The sequence below is a fragment of the Plectropomus leopardus genome, chromosome 9, assembly GCF_026936395.1.
Source record: "Plectropomus leopardus strain MGB_pleo_1.0 chromosome 9, ASM2693639v1, whole genome shotgun sequence".
Classification (NCBI taxonomy): domain Eukaryota; kingdom Metazoa; phylum Chordata; class Actinopteri; order Perciformes; family Serranidae; genus Plectropomus; species Plectropomus leopardus.
In genome coordinates, this window is record NC_142184.1 from 28745788 (window position 1) to 28768041 (window position 22254).

At 39.2% G+C, this 22254-nt stretch overlaps 1 protein-coding gene across 6 annotated transcripts; it reads right to left on the reverse strand.

Annotated features, from left to right (window-relative positions):
* Positions 1-1188: 1188 nt before the first annotated feature.
* clcnk (chloride voltage-gated channel K) lies at positions 1189-21990 on the reverse strand. 6 transcript variants are annotated; one of them, XM_088082440.1, is made up of 21 exons: positions 21940-21990; positions 21648-21803; positions 20603-20734; positions 20311-20439; positions 17973-18145; positions 17785-17862; positions 16273-16348; positions 15762-15887; positions 14520-14604; positions 14179-14280; positions 13603-13687; positions 11985-12143; positions 10104-10173; positions 9823-9933; positions 9518-9586; positions 7970-8186; positions 5245-5378; positions 4765-4835; positions 4279-4359; positions 3080-3166; positions 1189-2811 (listed from the first exon to the last, which is right to left on the reverse strand). In XM_088082440.1, exons 2-21 carry the CDS (start codon positions 21796-21798, stop codon positions 2773-2775), a joined length of 2175 nt encoding a protein of 724 aa, XP_087938566.1. In that variant the 5' UTR covers positions 21799-21803; positions 21940-21990; the 3' UTR covers positions 1189-2772. The 6 variants fall into 6 exon arrangements, with proteins under 6 accessions (XP_087938566.1, XP_087938565.1, XP_087938569.1 ...); XM_088082439.1 differs by lacking the exon at positions 21940-21990 and having other exon boundaries at positions 21648-21933; XM_088082441.1 differs by lacking the exon at positions 21940-21990 and having other exon boundaries at positions 1191-2811; positions 17973-18112; positions 21648-21933.
* Positions 21991-22254: the final 264 nt, after the last annotated feature.

Here is a 22254-nt window from a genome sequence, read left to right on the forward strand (position 1 = left end):
CACAGGATTACACAAAACGAAGCTGTGCTGTGTGGTGCGCCCAGACTGTTTCCCCTTTTGTTATCTCAGTGTAACTCAAAATGGTTTTCAATTGATGAGGAAAAAAAGGCAGCATGGATAGTATGATGACATCCATCATGAAACAAAACCCTTAATTTTAGGCTTAGGTAGTTCTCCAGAGCTCTGTGGCACCCCCAGACATTTCTCATAGGGGCGGCCAGATGGGGCCACCGAAAAATCTTGAGGTTGCACACCAAAACAAAAAGCCGTTACTGAATTTCAGGTGTTCTATTTCCTCTGATGATATATAAACTAGTTAAAAACGGTGTAAAAACTGTGCCAATATTAGAGTTGAGGAAGGACACAGTGATATACTTTGGTTTCTTCTTTTAAAGCTAATGTTAATAATTAAATAATTATCTGTGCATAGATTAATAGTTCACATTTTCATGTTCCTTAATAATCCCGTCTAACATGTTATGTATCTGTGCACATGTTTCACGATTCATTGTTCATCATAAGCTGGTGGTCCTTTTAGTTTAAAGGAAAAATATACAGCTTTAATTTGAAGGAGTACATTGATTGCAAGGAAGCTTTACTAGAAACAAGCATTCTTAAGTTTCAAGGAGACTCGTGAATACTCATAGCACCTATTTTCATTCAGACATCTTCAGGCCCCATTGAAAATTGTCCTGCAAATTGTTCCCTTGTCAAAATCTTGGCTACATTTAGAGCATTAATTACCCTCCTTCACAACAAGCTGTGCCACCAATGGATGAATTACATTGTCTAGTTTCACAAGTTGACACGAACTTCACACTAGCTTAAAAATGCTACAGCCTCTTTAAAACACTAATATTAGCCACTGATAAGGGCAGCAAATGTATCAATGGGTCACTGAGAGTGCCACTGCCAGTGCAACAACAACAGCTGTGGTGGTTTTTCTCTGCAAAGAAAATGTAACAGTATTGAATTGGACAGTTTCACTCTGACAAGCTGCAAATGATTGCAGTGTTGGGTCTTTTTGTAAAGACACAAAGATTATTTTATTAAAATCAATATAGTGTCTGAACACTCTGAAAGAGAGTGTCTGAAACAGGGAACCAGCCAGCAGGGACTGTTGCTGCTCTTCAGAAGTGGCATTTGGTGCTACTACAAGAAGAAGAGTTAGAATCCTGTTGCATTCAGAATCTCAAGAAATACATCTCCATGTTTCATGACTTTAAATGTCCTCAGAAAATGAGTTGAGTCCATCTATAATAACTATTCTTAAGTGTGATTTATGGCTTTTAATAATTCATCAGAGGTTAATTACAGTTTATTAAAGCTCTTGTTTTTGTAAGTAGTGATGTCACTGTGGTCCAAGAAACTAATAATTACTTTGGTGAGTTCCATGTTATCATGGTCAATCAAAATGCTGGCCAAAACAACGAAAAAACATCCTTCAAAATCTTCCTTCAAGCAACAAATATGTTAGTAATTACATGTTTCCCAAGTTTTAATTATCCCATCAGAAAAGCGCTAACAATAATTTGGACTGCAATCAAGATTTAATTAAGCTGAGTAGGAACCTTGTTACCAAGGCAACTCTTGCCACATCCCTGATGTGACTGTGTGAGAAATCACTCAACATTTTATCTTCAAGCCACCATGAGAAGAACTGTAAAACATATTACTCTGATGGCATGTATTTCTTTCTTTTTTGTTGTTGTTTTTTTTGTTTGTTGTTATAGAAAATGAGAGCACAGCTGTATGCCACAGTGAACTTTTTAAAGTTACCACAGGGGTGACCAAGTCAAACATTTTTCGACATTTTTAAATTCAACATAAGGCAGCTTTAACTTGGGACGCTTAATGTTTAATGAGAAATCATAGGGTCATAGGGTACTATGGCAAAAGTACAAACATGTAAAGAAAAACCACATATGTTGTATGTCAGATGAGCCTGATGAAGCTATAAGCGAAACGCGTTGCTCCATTAAAATCTTTATCCTCCCAAAGTCCTGTCTTGAGTGCGGTATGTAGCCACAACATATGTGGTTTTTCTTTACATCATTATTTAGCAACCTGCATCACGGCTATGGCTAAAGAGGCAAAATGTTCAAAGGTGTGGCTATACGACACACCTGTGGCTTTTTGTAACTCAATGCTTTCGTTCACATGATGGGTATTGAATTAAGTAGAAAACAAAGTTACCAAGTGAATTTGTACTCAATAGCTATCAGTTTTACTGTAAGGTACGAGCATTGGTACTGGTATAATTTTTGTAAAAGATATCCAGCCTTAATCATGACAACAACTTTCTTAAACCGGGCAATATGGGTGTGGTGGATATGTGATGGTTTATTTAAACCAAAGACATTTGAGTGGTCTGTTTCCATGGTGTACTGAAATAAATAAGCAAAAAGTGCATGGAAAGGAAAAAGTCCATCTCAAACTCTCAAAATCACATCAGTAGGGTTATATAGTGTTAAGTGGTGCACAAACTTTTTTACAGGTTTTCTTCTGCGTGCTTTTATTGTTGTGTAAAGGGTTGCTCAATGAACAAGATAGTGTGCTATCTCCTCAGTGGACGAGATCTCGCTAATTACAAGAAAAGGCAACAGCCTCCAGCTGATGACACTTTTGTTTGTGTACAAATATCTTTGCATTTGGGTAATGAAGAAGTGATATCATTTTTATAGCCTGTGGTACAGCTAATTATACAGAGATGGACTCATGTTGCTTAAAAAAAAAGGTCAAGGGTTGAGTGTAGACCCTGTGCATTGCTGCTTAGATTTCTTTGGCCAAGTCTTCCAATATTCTCTTCATCTGGAGGAGAAAATAGAAACGGAAACCGGGAGGGAGATTAGAGACAGCTTTGAATCTGTAAGTAGCCATTTTGCCTCCAACACTCTGCATAATGTTAACAAATCCATACGGAGACATGGTCTTGTTTGCAAAGTGCATAGAGCTGAGACAAACGCCCTCAGAGGAACGTAACAGAATCAAGCTGTATACGTGATTGAGAAAAAACTGAGTATTATATTTGTGAGTGTTGGTGATTATGAATATACACACTACATGCAACAGTCATTACCTCTGTCCATGTGATGAGCCCGACCAGCCTTCCCTTGTCTGCGACAAACAAGGTCTGAGCTCCAAGCAGACTCAGGATACTGTGAGCCTGTCAGGATGCAACAGAAACTGAATCTGACGAAACAGATTACAAATATACATTTGTAATTATCTACTTCCTTTTGAACGTTAGATGAGGAGATTGATACCAAAGTCATTAAAGCTGCAAGAAGTAGCAGGAGGAACATTATCATTCATTTGGGGTTGTGTTTCGTGCCACCTGGCACATGTAAGTTGTGTATCAGACTATAAATATATGAATATTCATTCTCTTTTAGCTCTGTTTTTGGTCTCAACCAGCTCCTGAGGACATTATCTGTATCTTTGGTTGTTAAATACTTCATTATGTTCATCAACTAGCCACTAACTGTGTCTGTCTGCTGTTGTTTGGTGATGAGCAAGTAATGCAGAGTGGGTTTTGAGAGCTGTTTTTGCTCCAAAAAGTTGTCTGCTACAACCAAAAGAAATGCTATTAGAGAAATGAGAGTGAATCGAAACAGTAAAGTTGCAGGCCTGACTAAAGAATGAGCTTAAACATGCTTAAAAAAGCTCTGTACAAATTAAAATCTAACGCTCACTAATTACGTTTTTAGAGGGAGTTACGTGCCATAGCTGTCAGTATTAAAAGTGCTTCTGGGTGTATTTTTTAACTTTGGAGGGAACCAGGCTAGTGTGCCTTACTTTTCTTATTGCTAAGGTAGGCTTATTGCCTCCAGCTCTACCACCATTCGGATCAGTTTTCTGATCACAAAAAGTACCTACAACCTGAGAGCAAGTACCTAAAAAATACCTACTCCATGCAAAGTTCCAAAGCTTAGGTTTAGGAGATTAAACATAGTTGGGCATCATCATATTACGTAAGCTACTTTAGATAAATTTATGTAGGCCAGCCTACTTAACCTAAAGTTACATACTTAATATGGTATGGTTTATGTGCCAATTACTGGGTCACCATCACATGGATTATATACAAATTTTGCATTTATTTGCATTACCTTTGGTAGGTATATGTGCAAACAATGCATGAGAACATTCTGATCTCTCGGTTAACAATCTTCTCATCTAAGTCATGACACGAAAATCAAATAGTTTTTCCCAAAGTGCTGAGCTATTACTTTAAAATCATATACATTCAAATGATATTTCTCACAGTCTCCCTACCTCCTGAACAGTGTTTTGAGGTGATAACAGGACATAGGCTGTGTGTATACAGCAGACTTCATCCAGATGTTTCCCCTGAGTCTGCACAGAACAGCATAAAATTATTCACATCTGTATGCATTTTCTATCAGTTGCATGCTATTCACACAGCAGCATTCAATATTTTGAGAAAGTATGATTCATTGATGTGTCTGTTGCCTGAAAACACCATACTCTCTATATTAGACATTGCTATGGTCTGTTTTATAAGCAGCTCTGATACTTTAAAATGTTAGTCAGGTGTCATAAAATGAGCTTTTACGTCAGCCGGCAACCTTGTCTGTACATCCTGCTCCCATCCTCTTTTTTTGCAGCTGTTTCACATTCAGTCAATGCCAACCAGATAGTGAAGACATGACCTGCCTTTTAAACAGCATCACACAGTTCATTCCTCTACCTTCCCCTGAACTTTACAGCTACCTGTTTGACTCCATGCAGCCTTTTTACCTCAGTGTTACGGTGACGCAGGAACATCAGCAGCTCTGAACGGAGAACAAAGCCCAGGATAATCTGTGACTCTTCAAGAGAAGAAAGGAGAGGATTTTTTTTGTCATAGACAGTGCCAGAGGTTAGAGTGTGTGCCGTTCTCTTGGGCTGTCACAAACATAAAAATTCATCCATGTGATTGCGGCTCAGCTGGATGATTGACTATCTTCACACACTTGTCAGCTCCTCATCGAGCAGCTTTCACGCTGCTGAATTGCTGCTGCTTTTTAAACTGTTTCAATTTTCATCACTTCTTTTATTGTTTTCCTTTTTTTTCTTTTCAGGGACTCTATGTGTTGTCATATCTGATGTGTATGACCAGCATGGATCTGGTGTTTTCTTAGGGATCCTGCTGACTTTGTGCCAATATTCCAAACAAAACATGACTCCCTCAGCAAGAAGACTGGGGTAAAATACTCGCAAAAATCTTTTTGTGCGCACCATGCGAGTCCACCACAGGGATTTGTGCGTCAGTGCTGGTGTTGACAGCATGCTGAACCTCTGCTGGCCCAGCTGCCTTCTGAAGCCGCACTGATTTCGCTCCCAAAGCCTGTCCGACTGGTGTGGAGGGAAGCCTGCAAAAGAGATGAATCATGTCACACCAGAAACAAAAACAGTTTGTGGTTAAATTAAATAATAAATGCTTCCGAAGAGATAAAGCCTATCCTTAGCTGTAAGGATTCGCAGGGCTTTACGGTGATGAAAAACCCGACGTGTTTGTGTATGGGTTCAAATTAAAGTGACTCTCCTGAGAAGACATTTGCAGGGTAGAAACTTTTAGATTTCCAAAGAGACTCTGGAAAACTATTTTCAAGCAGTTTTCAAGTGGCAGACAATAAGATAATCTGCGAGCAGTCTGAGTTTGTCAGATAAATACTTGAAGCCTTCTCAGCGTGAATGCTGTTGACAAGAAGCTGTGGGTGATGACGACTTGATTTTTATGGAAACATATTATTAGGGGCTCAAATTCAGTCTTCGTGAGAGACAGATGAGGAGGGAAAAACCTCAGTGGGGCTGCTAACAGTTATCGCCATGGCAGTACAGAGACATACCCGTTCAAAGCTACTGATCTCATTTGTATTCATTTTACATCTCCCAGATGACTCCTGCGAAAAGAATCTCTTATTTTAATACATTAACCACAAAAGCAATGTAACCTTCAGATACAATAGAAATGAGTCAACTCTGTATTTGTATCTTTAATCTTTGCTTTTAAAGAGTTGTGAGTCATAGCAGAATGCCTGATGAGAAAAAAATCAGTGACACTGGTAAATTATGAAACTGTAAGATTATGTTGAGAGGTGATAGGGGTGGGGGGTACTTTTTTAGTGGCCGTGGGCGGATTATGAGTCAATGGGCCCCTGGGCACTGTTGCGCTAAAGGTCTAACTACCTCTCACACACAATAGCAAGAAACATGACGTGGACCTTCTCCATTGGTATTTTTGGCCATGCCAAGTTAAACTGTGCTGCACCAATTAACGTTTCCTTTGTCAGTTTTAACATGCTGAGCCACGCCGAGCCACGCCGAGCCACGCCAAGCCACTTGGAGCAGGGCCAAAAGAGCACCCGACTGCCTCCAAGCAGTGTAAACTAAGTATTTTAATTTGCCCATTTACATTTAAATGGGAAAAAAAAACAGTCATTGTAAGTGAATCTTACGGCAGGTGTGCTGTCTGGCAAAAATAAATGTCTCCCAGAGCTTAATGCTTTAGAGATGCTTTACTCTGACAGTTATAACAAACTGTTCCCAGCGCATAAATGTCCACATCCGACTCATATTTATTGCACTAGTGGGTAAGGTTTTCCTCCCTCACAGCACAAATGAAGAATAAAAGATATGTGGGTGGTTGATGGGGCTCTTGATCAATACTGGTGACTCAGCCATTACTTGGCTGGCTGCTGAGATTTCTAGCTTTTAAAAATTCATCCTTTCACTGGCAGCGTTGCTGAGAGTGAGCTTCAGGTATCACAAGACCTTTCAGCCCAGAAGGTTAAACAGTCTTTAGCTGTAACCCCCGTTGAGGGAATAAGAAGAGTGTGGAATAAACAATGAAAAATTAAGCCTGGGAGTTGTTGGAGGACAGGTCATGTTACTTAAATCTGAATGGTTAATCCTCTTCGCACCTGTGACTCACTCTCGGCTCTCAGACCGGCTCATCTGTATTTAAGACTCAACTGTGCTTTCAATTAAATGCCACTATTAGTGTAGTTACATGCATATGATTAGCATGATAATATACCAGTGTTCAGTGTAGGTATGTAATCTTTAGTATAGTCACACGCATGTCGGCATTAATCTCAAGGTACAGCTGAGGCTAATAGGAATTGAGTCATAGCTTTTGAGTGAGCTTGTTGAAGTGTTGGGCAACAATAAATTAATAAAGGTTGTTGGCACCAGATTTAAAGCTTTTCTGAGTCTTTAGAATTCATCTCAGGATTATCTCTGACAAATGAAATGGCATAGACGCAACATTTGTTGAAGTATTTTACTCTGGCCCTGTGGTGTTGTGGTAGCTGATTAAATGGGTTACAAAGAAGGAAGTGGATATACTATCCTGTATATTCCAAGGGCTTTTTGGCTGATAGGAGGAAATACTCTACATACCATGTAAGCCTGCATATACCCTCCACTACACCACTGCTGAGGACAATGTTATTCTATTGGCCCAACACTGGAGCAGTGTTGGGCCAATAGAACAACATTGTCATCTCAAAAGTCCCCAGATATCACAAACTCCGGATATCTATTTGATCTAGCCACTTTCTGTAAATATTTCCAGGACTTTTCTCACACTGCTTGTGCAAAGAAACTAATTGCCCAAACTTAAAAAGCTAGTGCTGCCTTAAAATTTTAAGCTGTCTGAATTTTAGAAGACAAGTTGAGATGTTTTTGTATTTTGATTCAACTTCAAAAATGCAGTCAACTTAAAATTTTATGGCACCCTGGACACTATATTTTAAGTTAAAACAAATACTTTCTCTTTACAGTGTATAGAAATAATGAATGTGTTGCCTTGGAACTTTAAATCTCATACAGAAAGCACCCAAACTTGTATGCACCTTAATTTGGGTTACTTATTTAGTTATTTTAACAGCTGACCACAGAGAAGATCATCCCAAAACTTAATTTCTTTAATTTGTTCCACATGTTTTTTTTCACTTACCAGGGGCATGCCCTCTTTAGAGAGGGCAGGTGTGGGAGCTTCTTGCTGATAGTGAGTGCATCATAGAAAGAGGGACGGTGTCCAGAGCGAGCCACGGCATTGGCCAGCAGAGTGGTAACGAGGATGGGTAGAGTGTGGCTGAACTGGCCCGTTAACTCTAAAGCCAGGAGAGCAGGGGACAACGTGTGTGTCACAGCGCCAGAAAAGGCTGCTGCACCTGCAAGGCAGAAACTGTGTTAAGGTATTTCCTATTGATGTTATAAACTACAGTTAGGACTCAGATTATTTTGATTTATATCACTTTTCAGTATTTTTTCAGACTTTAAAAAAACATGTTATATATATATATATATATATATATATATATATATATATATATATATACAGTATATATATATATAGTATGATGCAAACATGTCTGGGAATGCCTGGGTCATTATTAAATATTTTGCCATAGGTTTTGTTGTAGGTTATAACCTGTTTTACTTTGAAAGTCAAGCTCCTCATGTGTCTTGTCTCCTGTCCCTCGCTTGCACCCTCATTGTCAGCTGATTCCTGTTTCCCTCCTTTTTGTCCATGCTGGCCTACTCCAGCTGTGTCTTGTTCTTGTGATTAGTTCTGTGTGAATATATACCTGTGAGTTTTCCTTTGCTCCTGGTCAGTTTGTCTGTGTCTACGCCTGTGTTCATGGTGTTATTCCCTGCTCTGGTTTCCCCTTGTGTGTTTGTCTCCCTTGTTTCTGGTTGGATTTAGTTCTGTTTCTTCTTTCTTTTGGACTTAAAGTTATGTCATCCTCCTTTGAACTAAAATGAAACACCACTGTTGTTGTCATTGGGAAACGCTGAACCCAAGTTAAATCTAATGCAACATTTTAAAAAGATTTGGCACAAGTCCAAATATTAATCAACATATTAATTTTACATTCATATATGAAACACTGAATAGGCTTGCAATTTCTGGTATACATAAAGTTTTACGGTTTTACAGATTTGTATTAGTGATGGCATATTTGGCAGGTTTGGTGTTAAAATAAGAAGTGGTTAAAAAATTACACTCCATGGTGCAACATTTTGAACAGGTTAACCCTTTGAAAACTTGGCAAATTGGCCCAGAACTTAACAATAAATTACTAAAAAGTACAAGAAAATTACCTGGAAACCGAAAAAACAAAAAACAAAAAACAAAAAAACAAGACAAGGATATGAGATGGAAAAAACTGCTTAAAAAAAATATAATTATTCTGCAAAATAATTTTTATATATAATTTTGATCATTAGAAATGTAGCTCTCTGGATACATTATTCAGCTTAAAAAAAAAAAGAAATTTCTGAATCTACTAATTTTTTGCAACTTGTGGGACATTTCTCATCAATTTGCTCTTTGCCATTTTCCTCATGTTTTTTTCAGGGTTCAAAGGTTTAAATACTTGTGAAAGGTGTCTGAAACTACCACAACAAAAGTGATTTCAATCCAAGTTTCAAAGGGTTAAAGGTCTTTGTGTAGGATTTAGTGGCATCTAGTTGTAAGGCTACAGAACTAAAATCTCACCTGTGCAGAAGGGTGTCCACTCCAAAACTGCTGAAACAACATGGTGTAAACCATGGAGGAAACCCCGCTCTGTACGTAGATATAAATGGCTCATTCTAAGGCAACAGATTTGCAACAATTCTTATTCTCAGGGGGTTTTAAACTAAAGAAAACATAGTTGTAAATATATACCATTTCTTTTAATAGATGTCCCTAATCCTACACACTGGACCTTTAAAGTTAATAATAGAGGGATATAAACACTGCAGATATACAGGTTGGGTTATCACTATATCAACAACAAAGAGCAAGTGCAGGTGTTGTACCAGCAAGTGCGTAGCCCCCGGGGTTTATAGAAGCCCACTGTTGGCCTGAAGTCATTTCAGTGGAAGACACATAAGCTACTCCTTCTCCAAGCAAACGGCCCAATGCTGCCCCTGGAGAACAGAAATAAAACACATAAGAAGTGTCTCTCTATCTTTATATTTCAGCTTACAGCGGAGCTTTAACATTCTGGTGAGAGGCTCCAGCAAGACAAATCCCGCAAATTTGTGCCATTTTGGTAATTTGCAAAACAAACTCATCCAAGTGCTTTCCCTTCACTCACCATAGACAAACACTGGCATGAAATATCCAGCTGGCAGAGGCAGAGTGCAGGCGAGGACCAACATCCACATCTGAGAACCAACAACAGAGACAGACTGTCAAATCTCTCTTCACCATCTGAACAACTCTGCTAGCACAGCAGATGGGTCACTGTCAATCTGTGTGCAGGGCAATGTTTTCAGTGTTGTCCAATCAAATGAACTGAATCAGGCCCATTAACAATTCACGTCTGTGCGAGGTAATGGGGGAAAAATGCTCATAGTAAGTGGATCCCAATGAGTTGTAAGAAACTGTTTTCAATCCAGAGGTGATGGCCTACAATGCAACTTTTGTTTTAGTAAGTACGGCTTCCTTGTTGTACTGGCCCAGACCTTTGAATTCCAGTTGACTGATTCATTTGGCGTCATTACATGAAACTGTGGCTTCACGGTTGAAAATCGATCCAATAAGCACCACAAGGGGACTAGCGATTAGTCAATCAGCGCCACAGGCAGGACTAGCATAAATGTCAATTTGTTTACATGCTGATGTCAACGTGGGCCAGCACTACGCAGCAAATTCCACGGCTAAAAAATGAAGCCAATGCAGAAGTGCCGAAAACTGTAGTTCCTCAAATGGCCTCTTGGGGCTGGCTCCAAAGAAGAGCAAATTCCCATGTTAAAGTAACTAACTTTACAGCAGAAATTCATTCATGACAACTGCAGGGGCAGTGATTTTTTTATAACTCACCTACTTACATTTTATTAAGACTCAAGAGTTACGTACATTTAAGGGCGAGGCCACCTGAGTGACAGGCTGCCCACTGATAGTGTCCTGAGGTCTCAGTTAGACCCCCCTTCACTCCTCCCCAGCTCCAGCCCAAAACCCCCAAGGACCAGTGCCAAGTTTTGAGGCCAATTTTACATAATGTCCAAAAGTGCCACCGTGAGTCTTGAGTGCGCATGGTCTATGGGCCTCATAATATGAAAGATCCAGGTTCTTTCATAACGCAAGCACAGAGCATTTGTTGCTTCATGGGCTACTGAGCAGCTTTCATAGGAATGAATCAGGTGCAGTATCCAGGTCTCCTAACGCATCCACAGCTCCACCCTCTCGTCCAAATATGGCCACTGTGTCACTGGCCTCAAAAATCTAATGGCGATGGCTGAAATGTCAAACTTGAGCCAGTATGGGATGCCATGGTAGCTATGTCCATTATTAAGACAGTATATGGCCAGAATCAATGTGGAGTAATAAGAACAACCACATTAGACAAAACAGATGCTGTTATCGAGGTTGTTCAAAATCAAAATGTCTTCTCAATATCTTCCAACATTGTAGAATGTTTTACTTCACTCTGCACCACTCTTTAACCCTTGGCAAAACTATTATGCTGGCATGGCTACACATCAATATGGACTTAAAGTAATGTTAGATTCAGGCAGATACATTGGCCTCCAGTGGTCTTCCCCCATGGAAATCGGTAGAGCAGAGTGGGCGCAAAGTCTGACTGAAGATGGAAACATAGTGTAACGAACTGACAGTTCTGTCTGCTATCAGGCAAGCTTCCTTCTGCTTGGAGTACAATAGAGAATAACAGATATATGGGTGGTTCTTGATTAATACTGGTGTCTTTGCCATTACCTGACCAGCTGCTGAGAGTTCTAGCTGCCATCAACAGTGTTGCTATGAGCATCAGATATCAGAAGACATTTCAGTCTGAAATAGTAAACCATCTTTAGTTTGCTTACTCTGCTGTGAAAATGTCAGTTACTATATGTCAATTATGGGTCACTGCGTCCTGAGCAAATACTACGAGTGGGTAAGCCCAGCGTCTGTTGGTTATCAGTGCAGGTGGACTGAGATAAAAGACTCATTAATTGGCCCTCTCCAATGCATGTACCTTCATTAGCAGAAAGACAGCCAAAGGAAGAAAGACAGAACTCCCTGATGGGCTCCACTCCAGCAGAGGCTCGGGCCCCAGATGAACAGAGGTATTATGGGATTGAGAGCTCCACTGCCTGCTATCCAGTAAGGAGGTTAGGAGCTGCTTCATGGTATGCTGTAAAGAGATTGCTGCCATTCAGATTATTGTGTGAACACAAAAGAAACTTGATTGAAACAAAGAGTGAACATTAAAGGACGAGGCTGGCATTATTGTATTATGAAAAGACAAGACAATTTATTTGTCTGTCTCTCAGTGCTTTCTGACTGCTCTACCCTGTCTGTGGCACTCAGCCCTAATCCCATTTGTTTCTGTTGAAGGTGTAAGTCTTAAAAAATGGGTCACAAATGTATCATTTTGTTTCACGATAAGTGGACGACAGTGGATGGATGGACGGATGTTTTTAAATTGGAAAAAACGTCAACAAGCAGCTCTGCGAGACTTTGATAAAATGTCTAAAAATCAAAAACAAAACCAAATAAGTCCTCACTCATCAGACTGAATCCTGAAGTGAAAACCAAATGGCATTTTGGTATAACCTTACACACTAACTGATGGAGGCAGTGATGGACCAGCTATTTTTGTCAGTGGAGTCTGTTGGCTTTGAGATAACGGCTTCAGTTCCCAGTCGGAAAGGCATGTTTGATGGCAAGGTGAGGAAGTTTAGCTTACACTTAAACTGATATTTTGGGGGGTGAGCATTTTTTAGGTCGGCTATCTCAAACCTTACAAATTCAGGTAGTGTTTGTTCAGCACTATTTTTTAAAAAATGTATGTGACAGGGGGCTTTTCTACCCAGAAGCTTATGAAAACAAGCATTGTGATTCAGTCTATATGAAGGTTTGACGTAAAATAAACCACAGTGTCAGCATTCATGATAATGAAGAAACATGACATCTGGTGCAACACTGCGGCTCACTGATGTGTTTTTCCATTTTTAAATAACAATTTAGGCCTACAGCAAACTTCAACAAATAAAGTTTTGGTCTTTTTGTGGGATTTGTTATCAAAAAGAAAATATAGAATGCCTCCAGTCTTATCATTTATGCACAATCTAAGTAAAACATTTCTAATGACAAGCAGTTGAGAAACACTTAACATTTCCTTTATGGCTCCAAGTCATCAATTATGTGTGTATATCCCACAAAATTATAACCTGACGGCCCAGATGGTTTGTTCCACATATTTGGGGGATCATCATTGAAAACTGTTCGGAAAAGAGCAGGCACTTACTTGGAAGCAAAATACTTGGAAGGCAATCTGATCAGTCATCTGTCTATCATGAGCCAGTCGAGCAAAAACATATTTTCCATTAAGAAAGGCCCTAAGAGTCATTCTTCCATGAAGAAATACTCTCCAGTTTTGATAAAAAACTAATGCTACTGCAGCATCTATGCTAAGTGGTTTTTAACAGGCTCGCCAATAGCTCTGCAAATAAGGCTGATTGGACACACATGCATTACTAGAGCCCTGACAAGATGGATTTTCATGTGATCTTGTGATAACATGGGTATCCAGGTGCTGTGCATGGTAGCGAAAAATACAGACTGTGCCTTTAAATTTTGTTCATTCCTACCTTAGAAGCCATATATTGTCCGGCAGAGTGGGGGAATGTCAGAGACGCCAGGAGGAAGGCCACCATGCCTGAGTATAAACCCTTCCTGCAGAGAGATGTAATAATGTTGCTTTCATTGAAGTCATTCCCACTGAAATTTAAACAAGTTTTAATGTGCAAATTTCTCTGTGTGACCTCATCAGAATAAACATTAGCACTACCCACTCTGGGCTTCTTCAGATCTATGCTCTCAAAGGTTAACAGTGTTTTGCACATCTTAGATCTGGAGTATAGATAAAATCACTAGGGATTTGTGAACCATTTGAATGTGACTTTAAAGGCCCTGCACAGTATCATCATAAAGGTGTTTATATAGTTGCTTAACATCAGTTTGGTGAAATGGATTCAAGGGGAACAGTGTCTAATATTTCTTTGTGTAATGTGAATTATTCTCAAAGAAACACTGCAATCATCAATCTGCAATCGTCAATTTTGACTTGATACTCCACCCAAACTCTATCTTATGAATCTGTCTTACACAGCAGATGACTCATCACTGAATAATTATCTGGCCTTCACATTGTGAAATGCTCTCACTCTGTCGTCAGCATTTTGATGAAGGTCGGGTTTGTTTTGGTGAATCGCAGGATCCAGCGATGCCAGAATAGGTAGCAGCAGCTCACAGCTCCACATAGCAGCCTGTTTCCAGACAAGAAGCTTATTTTAACCCACGCAGCAAAAGACTGTTTGAGGTCATTAGACTTGGGGGATTGATGAGGAGTACAGCAAATAATGAGGGAAAAATACTGTAATTGCTAATTGGAACAAGGAGAAAACACAGCGGAGCTGGTAGAACTGATATGATATCAGTTTTTATTTGTGAGACATTGACAAATAGAGGAGTCGTGACTATGCAAATATTGCAAAAGTAAACTCACCCGAGGAAAGCAAACAGCAGAATCTCCAACGGGTAGAAAGGTACAGCAGCGGGGAAATTAGTTTTGAACAACGCCTGAGGAGTCTCTGTGGACACACAACAAATTGAAGTCATCCCTCCACTTTCTCCCAAAGCCTCTCAAAATCTAATCTTCCTTCACTTTTTATTGCATCGAGATTTTATTGAAATTCACTGTCTGTCAACCTAAATGTCCCTGCTAATTTTACCAAAGCTGGTGTTTCCAGTCATTGCCATGACAAGTAATTAGATAGCTGTCAACATAACTGACAAGAATGAAATGACCAACATTTTATATTCACTTTGTTAAATAAGTATTGTATTCATTCTAATTGCGGGAAAATGCTTAAACCAAATGTTGTACCATGTTGCATTGTAATATGATTATACTGACTATCAAACATAAAAAACAGAATAAAACATAATGTTAGCCCTTTTACAAATTGTAAGGGTTGTCTGATTTCGACACATATACTATATGATCTTAACATTACACTGAATGTAAAAAAAAAAGTCCCAGTGTGTCAGTTCAAATGGAAGAAAAATGCCTGAACTAAACTCAATTTAAAAAAAAAATGCATGCTATGTGATTATACTTATTGGAAAATATATATGCAGAATATTAAATAATGTTATCCCTTTTACAAATTGTTAGGGTTGTGTTTTCGGCACTTGTACTAAAAGTACGTGGATACCTGAAAATAACATACAGCCATATGTAATTCTGTAAGTCATACGCCTATGTGATTTCTGAATAACTGTTTCCAAAGCCATTGGCAGTAATATGTTTCTGTAACAGCTCCCACTTGTCTGGGAGAATATGGTACCACAACAAACTCAGAAAAACAGTTTTTCATGGACCTGGCTTTGTGCATGAGGGCACTGTCATGTTGAAACCATAATGGCCCTTACCAGTACTGTTGCCACAAGCTTGGAAGCACACAAGTTGTAAAGTATCATTGCATAAGTATTATAATTTCCTTTTAAAGTGAATGAATGGTTTGTGTTCAAACCATGAAAAAAAGCATTTGGATAGTGGTTTTATAGATATTTTGGGTCATATAATATATAGATGACGCCTGAATGCACACTTCTTCAAGAAAAACTTGGATCTTAGGTCATGTCACTGGGTTTGTGGCCCCTTTACTTCGGGTCAATGTGTCAGTCTCTCTTATGTGAACCTTCTCCTTGTTGACCATAGGGGGGCAATCAGGATCTCCATTACCTGAATCTCCGCTCCACACTGAGAACATGCGGAAGGTCAACGCTCCACAGGCGGCTGAGAAGAAACACGGGCAGTAATGCCTCAGGGTGAAGTGAGAACACATCACTTCCACACTGAACAACACACCTAGAGGAGCAGAGGGGTGTGAAGAAGTCACTTTAGACTATTCTAAAAACAGCACTAAGTGCTCTCATCTAAATGAGCAAAACTCTCAATTTCCCTGCATGTGAGGCAACAAATATTTTAAAAGGAAAAACTATCCAAGTGTTAATCAACAGTCTAATGTTTTCAGAGATGTGGCAAAAGAGGGAAGGGGTGAAAGAAAATGAGGTGTGAATGAACACATAAACATGACAGAGTGGCAGAGGTATGAGGGAGGATAAAAGGCAAGAGCAAAATATGTGAAGCGAACAAGAGGGAAATCAAGGGTGAAAACGCAATAACCAGACAAGTCTGAGAAGAACAGATAAAGCATGAGCTGTTACATAAAAAATTCCTAACCCTCTCTCACCACTAATAGGAGCGCCGAAGCAGCTGGCTACACCGACAGCAGCAGCTACAACCAGCATTTCTCCAGCTGCTTTTTCCTAAAAGAGAAATATGCTGTAATGTGCTGTCTCTTTTCAGAATGAAAAGAAACATTAACATATTTCAGTCCTATCATTTCATTCAAACTATAACCTTTCAATTTGTTGTGTTGTAGGCTATGTGTCACAAACAGTTGCCAATTAACACATATGGCAGACATGGAACAACATTAGCATTTTGACAAAATAATCTCCACAGTTAGAATCTGTGCAGTGTTTCTTTGCTCCCAGTCTGCCAGATTGAACAACATTTGCTTTAGCAATTTGGAGTTCAATCAATCAATCAGACTTTACTTGTATAGTACTTTTCATACAAACAAAACTGTAACACAAAGGACTTCAGTCTCTCTCCGTGAGCCTCAGGACCAATAATGACCAATAATGTAAAGCTCAGTTTTGTTCTGGTTGATCTGTTCAAAGTTTTCTGCCATCCATGACTTTATATCTAAAACACAGTTAAAAAGGGCATCGATTGGCCCTGGGTCATCAGGAGACATGGCAATGTACAACAATGCATCATCAGCATAATTATGGAAGTTTATGCCGTGCCTCCTCATGACATTCTAATGTGGCAGCATGTCGAGATTAAAAACTGTCTGACCTAAACTTGAACCTTGTAGAACACTATAATCCACCAAATTGAGGTAATGTTATACAAGACAAAATTAAGTCTAATGTTCACTTTTTTTGGCTCACTTTTGATCTCCACCAACTCCCAAAGGAAACGAAAAGCTCTTTAGCCAGCCTGTGGTCCAATGGGGGCCCTCTGAAGCCTTTTATGCAGCCCCTCAATGTGACATGAAATGCATGCATTATATTTTAATCATCTGTGGTTCTTTTACTAGTTTACGTATAATGCACTAATAAGCTACTGTTTCAACTTGCGCCACTTCAAAAGTGCCTGTCAGGTATAATAATAATTTGTAGATTACGTTCTGTCATCAGAGCTAGTGCTGTTAACTAAAATTAGCAATTTCGTTGGACAACTCCACAAATATGTAAGTGAGATGGAAAAGATATTTTGTCTTGTGTTTGCACTTTTCCTGTGCAGCCTTCAGTTATATGCTTGCTCCCTTAACTGGCTTATTATGAAAATATTTGACAACTCCTGTGCTGAATGCTCCACCATGATCACAAAGTTGGTTGCCAATGCTAACTAGCAAGTAGTGAACAGAGCATTTATCAGAACTTTGATTGCCAAAAGCAGTTGTTTGCTCCTGCAGTTTACAGGCTGGAAAACCCATAAAAATCGGCTAGAAGAGGCTAAAAAGATGAGGGGAGCTGAGAAGTATGGCGATTATTAGCTAAAAGTTTGTCACTACCAGTATAATGCTCAGTATAACTCTAGATTTTATGACAGAGGTAAAATAACTAATTGTACACCAAGAAATGTAGGTTAAATGGGTACACACTTGAATAATTAAGTGTAGTTTTACCTTCTTATTGGCCTGCGTAAGAGTGCAGAGTTTGCTCAGGTACGCTCCGACCATGGTGGAAAGATGCACAAAAGGACCCTTATGTTAAGAGATAAATATGGAAATGGTATTCATAACCCAAAACATGCAATTGTAAAGAGTAGCTGCATATTTTGCATGACAAACAGGCACACTGAGACATCTCTCACCACTTTGCCCAAGAAAACAGTGCTTCCAGCTGCCAGTGTACAGATAAGACCCAGGAACTTGGTAAACATATTCGTGAGAGACAAGTAGTGAGGGAGCTCTATGCCGGCCAGCATGGTTCTAACCTCTGGTATCCCCGAGCCTGAGCAGAAATGAAGTAATGGGACAGTATTTTCTTAAAAAAAAAAACCCAGAAAGCAATCAAAAAGTTTTGAAAGCGGTTTTCTAAGTGAATGCAAATAATAATTTTACAGAATAATTAAATGTAGGTAACAGGAGGGCAGAGATGATCTGCACAAAACAGATGAAAATAAAGCGAAATTTATTTTGTGATGATAAAGTTATGTTTTACACCATATTTTCAAACTTGAAGATGCTTCTTTGGGGAACTTTGTCACATAAATCAAGCACATTTGCCCTTTCAGGGATCACCAAAAAGCTTTTCTCATTGACAATAGAGCAATGTATTAATACTTGCAGTTGCCATAAACATGAACATGGAACCTATTGGGCAGAAGGGGTAATGTCCTGTGACAGACAGAGTGCTTGGGACATAAAGAGTGGACGGATGGTGAGGTCCTTTCTTAAAGGTAGATCTATGTTCTCTCCATATTATATCACACCAAGCCCTCCACTGCATTCAACACTAGTATACACCAAAATGCAAATATCCCTGCCTCATGGAAATAAATCTAGATTTAGAGAGATTTTCTTTGAGACGGATAAAATCATATTTGACTTTTCATACTGTATGTCTCCATTAAGCACTCACTGAATTTAAAAGATATCATCACACTTGACTTTTTCTCAATGCCATTTACTCTAAAGAAAGGGAAGAAAAATATAGATATTCGTCTGTGTCCTTCATTTGCTCTTTTTCTAGGATACACGTGCAGCAGTGAAGATGGGAACCTACTTGATGATCCTGTATCCTGAAGTCAAATGAGATAGTTATCTGATACATATCTGATGTGCTTTGTTCAGGCTTTAGCTACATATACCTTCCACTATAATAAATACCATGAAAATGAATGAATGTCATTTCTATTTTTACTCATATTTCAGCCAGATTTCCATCTTTTTCTGTTAAAGATTTGCTTTTAAATCATGAAGCTAAAAGGATAATACTGAGTCTATGTTAGAGGCAATAATATACTGTAATACTAAACTCTGCAATACGGAAGCCCTAAGCGGACGTGTTTTTTTTTTTTTTACAAGCTGTTTTCTCGATATAACGAGATATTATCTCAGATATTATCTCGAGAAAACCGAGTTTGTTTTCCTGAGATATTATCTCGTTATCTCGAGAAAACGAACTTTGTTTTCCCGAGATATTAAGTCGTTATCTCGAGAAAACGAACTTTTTTTTTGTTTGTTTGTTTGTTTGTTTTTTTACTTTATTGAATGAACGTCAGAAGAAGAAGTGGCGGGTGGATGATGTGACAGCAGGTGCCGTGCGGTTTTCAGCGCGGACCAATGCGCAAGGTAAGATGATTATTACAGGGTCACATCACCCAAATTCATCAGTAATCATAACTAGATTATTATACTGTTGCTCCGGTGCTTTTTGGTACGTGCAGGGGCGAGAACCTGCACGCATTTGTCCGTGCTGAACACCGCACGGCACCTGCTGTCACATCATCCACCCGCCACTTCTTCTTCTGACGTTCATTCAATAAAGTTTAAAAAAACAAACCAAAAAACAAAGTTCGTTTTCTCGAGATAACGACTTAATATCTCGGGAAAACAAAGTTCGTTTTCTCGAGATAACGAGATAATATCTCAGGAAAACAAACTCTGTTTTCTCGAGATAACGAGATAATATCTTGTTATAACGAGATAATATCTTGTTATATCGAGAAAACGGCTTGTAAAAAAAAAAAAAACACGTCTGCTTAGGGCTTCCGTACTGCAATAACTGATTTTGCAACAATTTCAGAGGCAGTGAAAACAAGCTGAAGCAATACTACCTTAAAGATGATATGTTATGAACTTGTTGGCAAACAGTTGCCTATTTACACATTCAGCAGCTACAAAGCAGCTTTAGCAATAATGTGGAGTCGTGCTTGCATCACCTGACAAATCAAATATTTACTCTTATACATATATCATTAATCAGCATTTGATTTTTGTACTTTTGTCTCTACTGGGGCTGCCATCAAGAGTGGAAAATTTTATGCTATTGGGGTGGGAGGCATGGGGGCTTGCAGTAATAAAAAAATTCATCCTAAATATAAGCAAAGATAACTGGTCTCCCTCCCGGACCCCCTCCTGAGAGACATATCTGGCTTATCAGCAGCTAACTTGTTGCTATAACTGCATAACTGTTGCTGGACAGACCTGTGGAGAAGGGACAGATGTTGTGGGAGAACGATGAGGCGACAGCGCAAAGGCATGCTGGGTAAAGAGTCCAGCAGAAGAACTGCAGCGGAGTGTTGCCTTCCATCTTCATGTAAAGCCACTGGTGAGCTACAAGTGGAGCGAAAGAGAAACATTAATGATGTGTGATGATGACTTTTGTTCACTCAGATTCCTCTCAGATTCCAGAGTCCTCTATGTTTGTGTGTGTGTGTGTGTGTGTGTGTGTGTGTGTGTGTGAGGGGTGGGGGGATGCATGCATATGTGTGTGTACCTCTCAGCAGCTTTGTCACGCTGAGGTCCATCAGAAAGCTGAGGATGGCAGTCAAAATGCCCAGAGCAGCGTAGCTATACCACTCCATCCCACACACTGTTCCCAAACAACACCTCAGCTTTAGCAACCACCCTAAGAGAACAAACATGTGGGTTAGACTTCCTCCAGTTCCATTTAGGTCTTTTATAGGCCAAACAATTTGCATTAAAGTAAAAAAAAAAAAAGCATTTATGGAGATGCTGGCTTTATTTTAATTGTATATATGCAGAACTTGGTTTTGGAAATGCAAGAAAGAACCTAGTACTAAGGCCTCACAAGCATAGATGAATAACTAAATAGGCCAGTAGGGCACAGGCCCTGGGGCCCAAAGCGCCAGGGGTCCCCCTGGCTATCACCTGCAAAACCCGCTGAAATGAGCATGTATACAAAGATATTCAAAATGACAACTAAGAGATGCAAAAGAACTGCAAAGAGACACAAAATATCAACAGGTACGGGCAAAACAACCATAGAGGTACACAAAATGACAACAAAGGGACACAAAACAACCCAAAGTAGACATAAAATTGCTACAAAGAGAGACAAACAACCACAAGAAGACACAAAAAAAACTACAAAGAGACATATTAACCAAAATGAGACCCAAAATGACTACAGCCTGACACAAAAATACACAAAATGTATATAAAATGTATGTAAAAATATGGACATAGAAACTTATATTAAAGCATGTGTAAAGAATATTCAACAGATCATGTATACTTGTATGAATGGATGCTGATTATCAGTATATCAGTGTTGAGGAAAACAATCGCAATCTGTCTCCTAGTTACTCGTAATTTCATTAGCATTACATATTATCATATTTTAAAAGTCCTCTTGCATATTTCATTGTGTTGCACTTGAACAATCATCTACAACCTTTCAGGTCAAACAAAGCTCATGTATGAAATCACATGCGGCTCGGCTTCAAAATAACTAGTGTCTGATGTACTGATTGGGCCAGTATTGATCACATTCTAATGATTTTCCTCTCCAGTCTGACCTTTGACAGTAGCACTGGACCGTCGGCATGGTTTCCATGGATCGGCAAGGAGCAGACTCTTATTATGGGATGTCTCTGATTGATTTTCTGGCTCCCAGTTGTTGTTCTCTCTGATGATTTCAGTCTCCGGAGCCTCGTCCAGGCTCTTCATTTTGTCTTGAGGTGTTTGTGTTATTGTGTGATTAATACAGTCCCAAACAAACACTGAGGCTCAATGAAGACAGAAAAAAATATGAATGCATAGCTGCTGCTGCTGCAAAAAAAAAAAACAAATAAAAGGAAGTTAACTTACCCTCTAGTTGCACTGGAAGTCTTTATGGTCATATGTGTGCATGCACCGACCTCTGTTAAGTATTAGCATAGAAGTGATGGAGCGGTCATGGTTGACTGGGTAGCTAATATTAACTCTTTGCAGGAACAAGTGCCCTTCATCTGTCTTGATTGCAGAAATGCAGTGTGAGAGACATTTTCATGCTACTCAGCTTTTTAATAGAATTTTCGTGATATTATCAGCCATAATGAAAAATTTAATTAATCCTATAATACCTGTGCCAGTGTAGTATAATCCAATAAATGTAAACACGAACAACTGTGTGCTCCTGGTGAT

Bases quoted from the DNA above. Each gene is read 5' to 3' on its own strand.
- clcnk (XM_088082440.1), bottom strand. From the start codon at position 21,798: ATGAAGAGCCTGGACGAGGCTCCGGAGACTGAAATCATCAGAGAGAAC. The intron at 14,281-14,519 runs GTGAGTTTACTT...GTCTGGAAACAG, and splicing joins CTGCTGTTTGCTTTCCTCGG to GCTGCTATGTGGAGCTGTGA. The intron at 5,379-7,969 runs GTAAGTGAAAAA...TCTCTTTTGCAG, and splicing joins CTAAAGAGGGCATGCCCCTG to GCTTCCCTCCACACCAGTCG.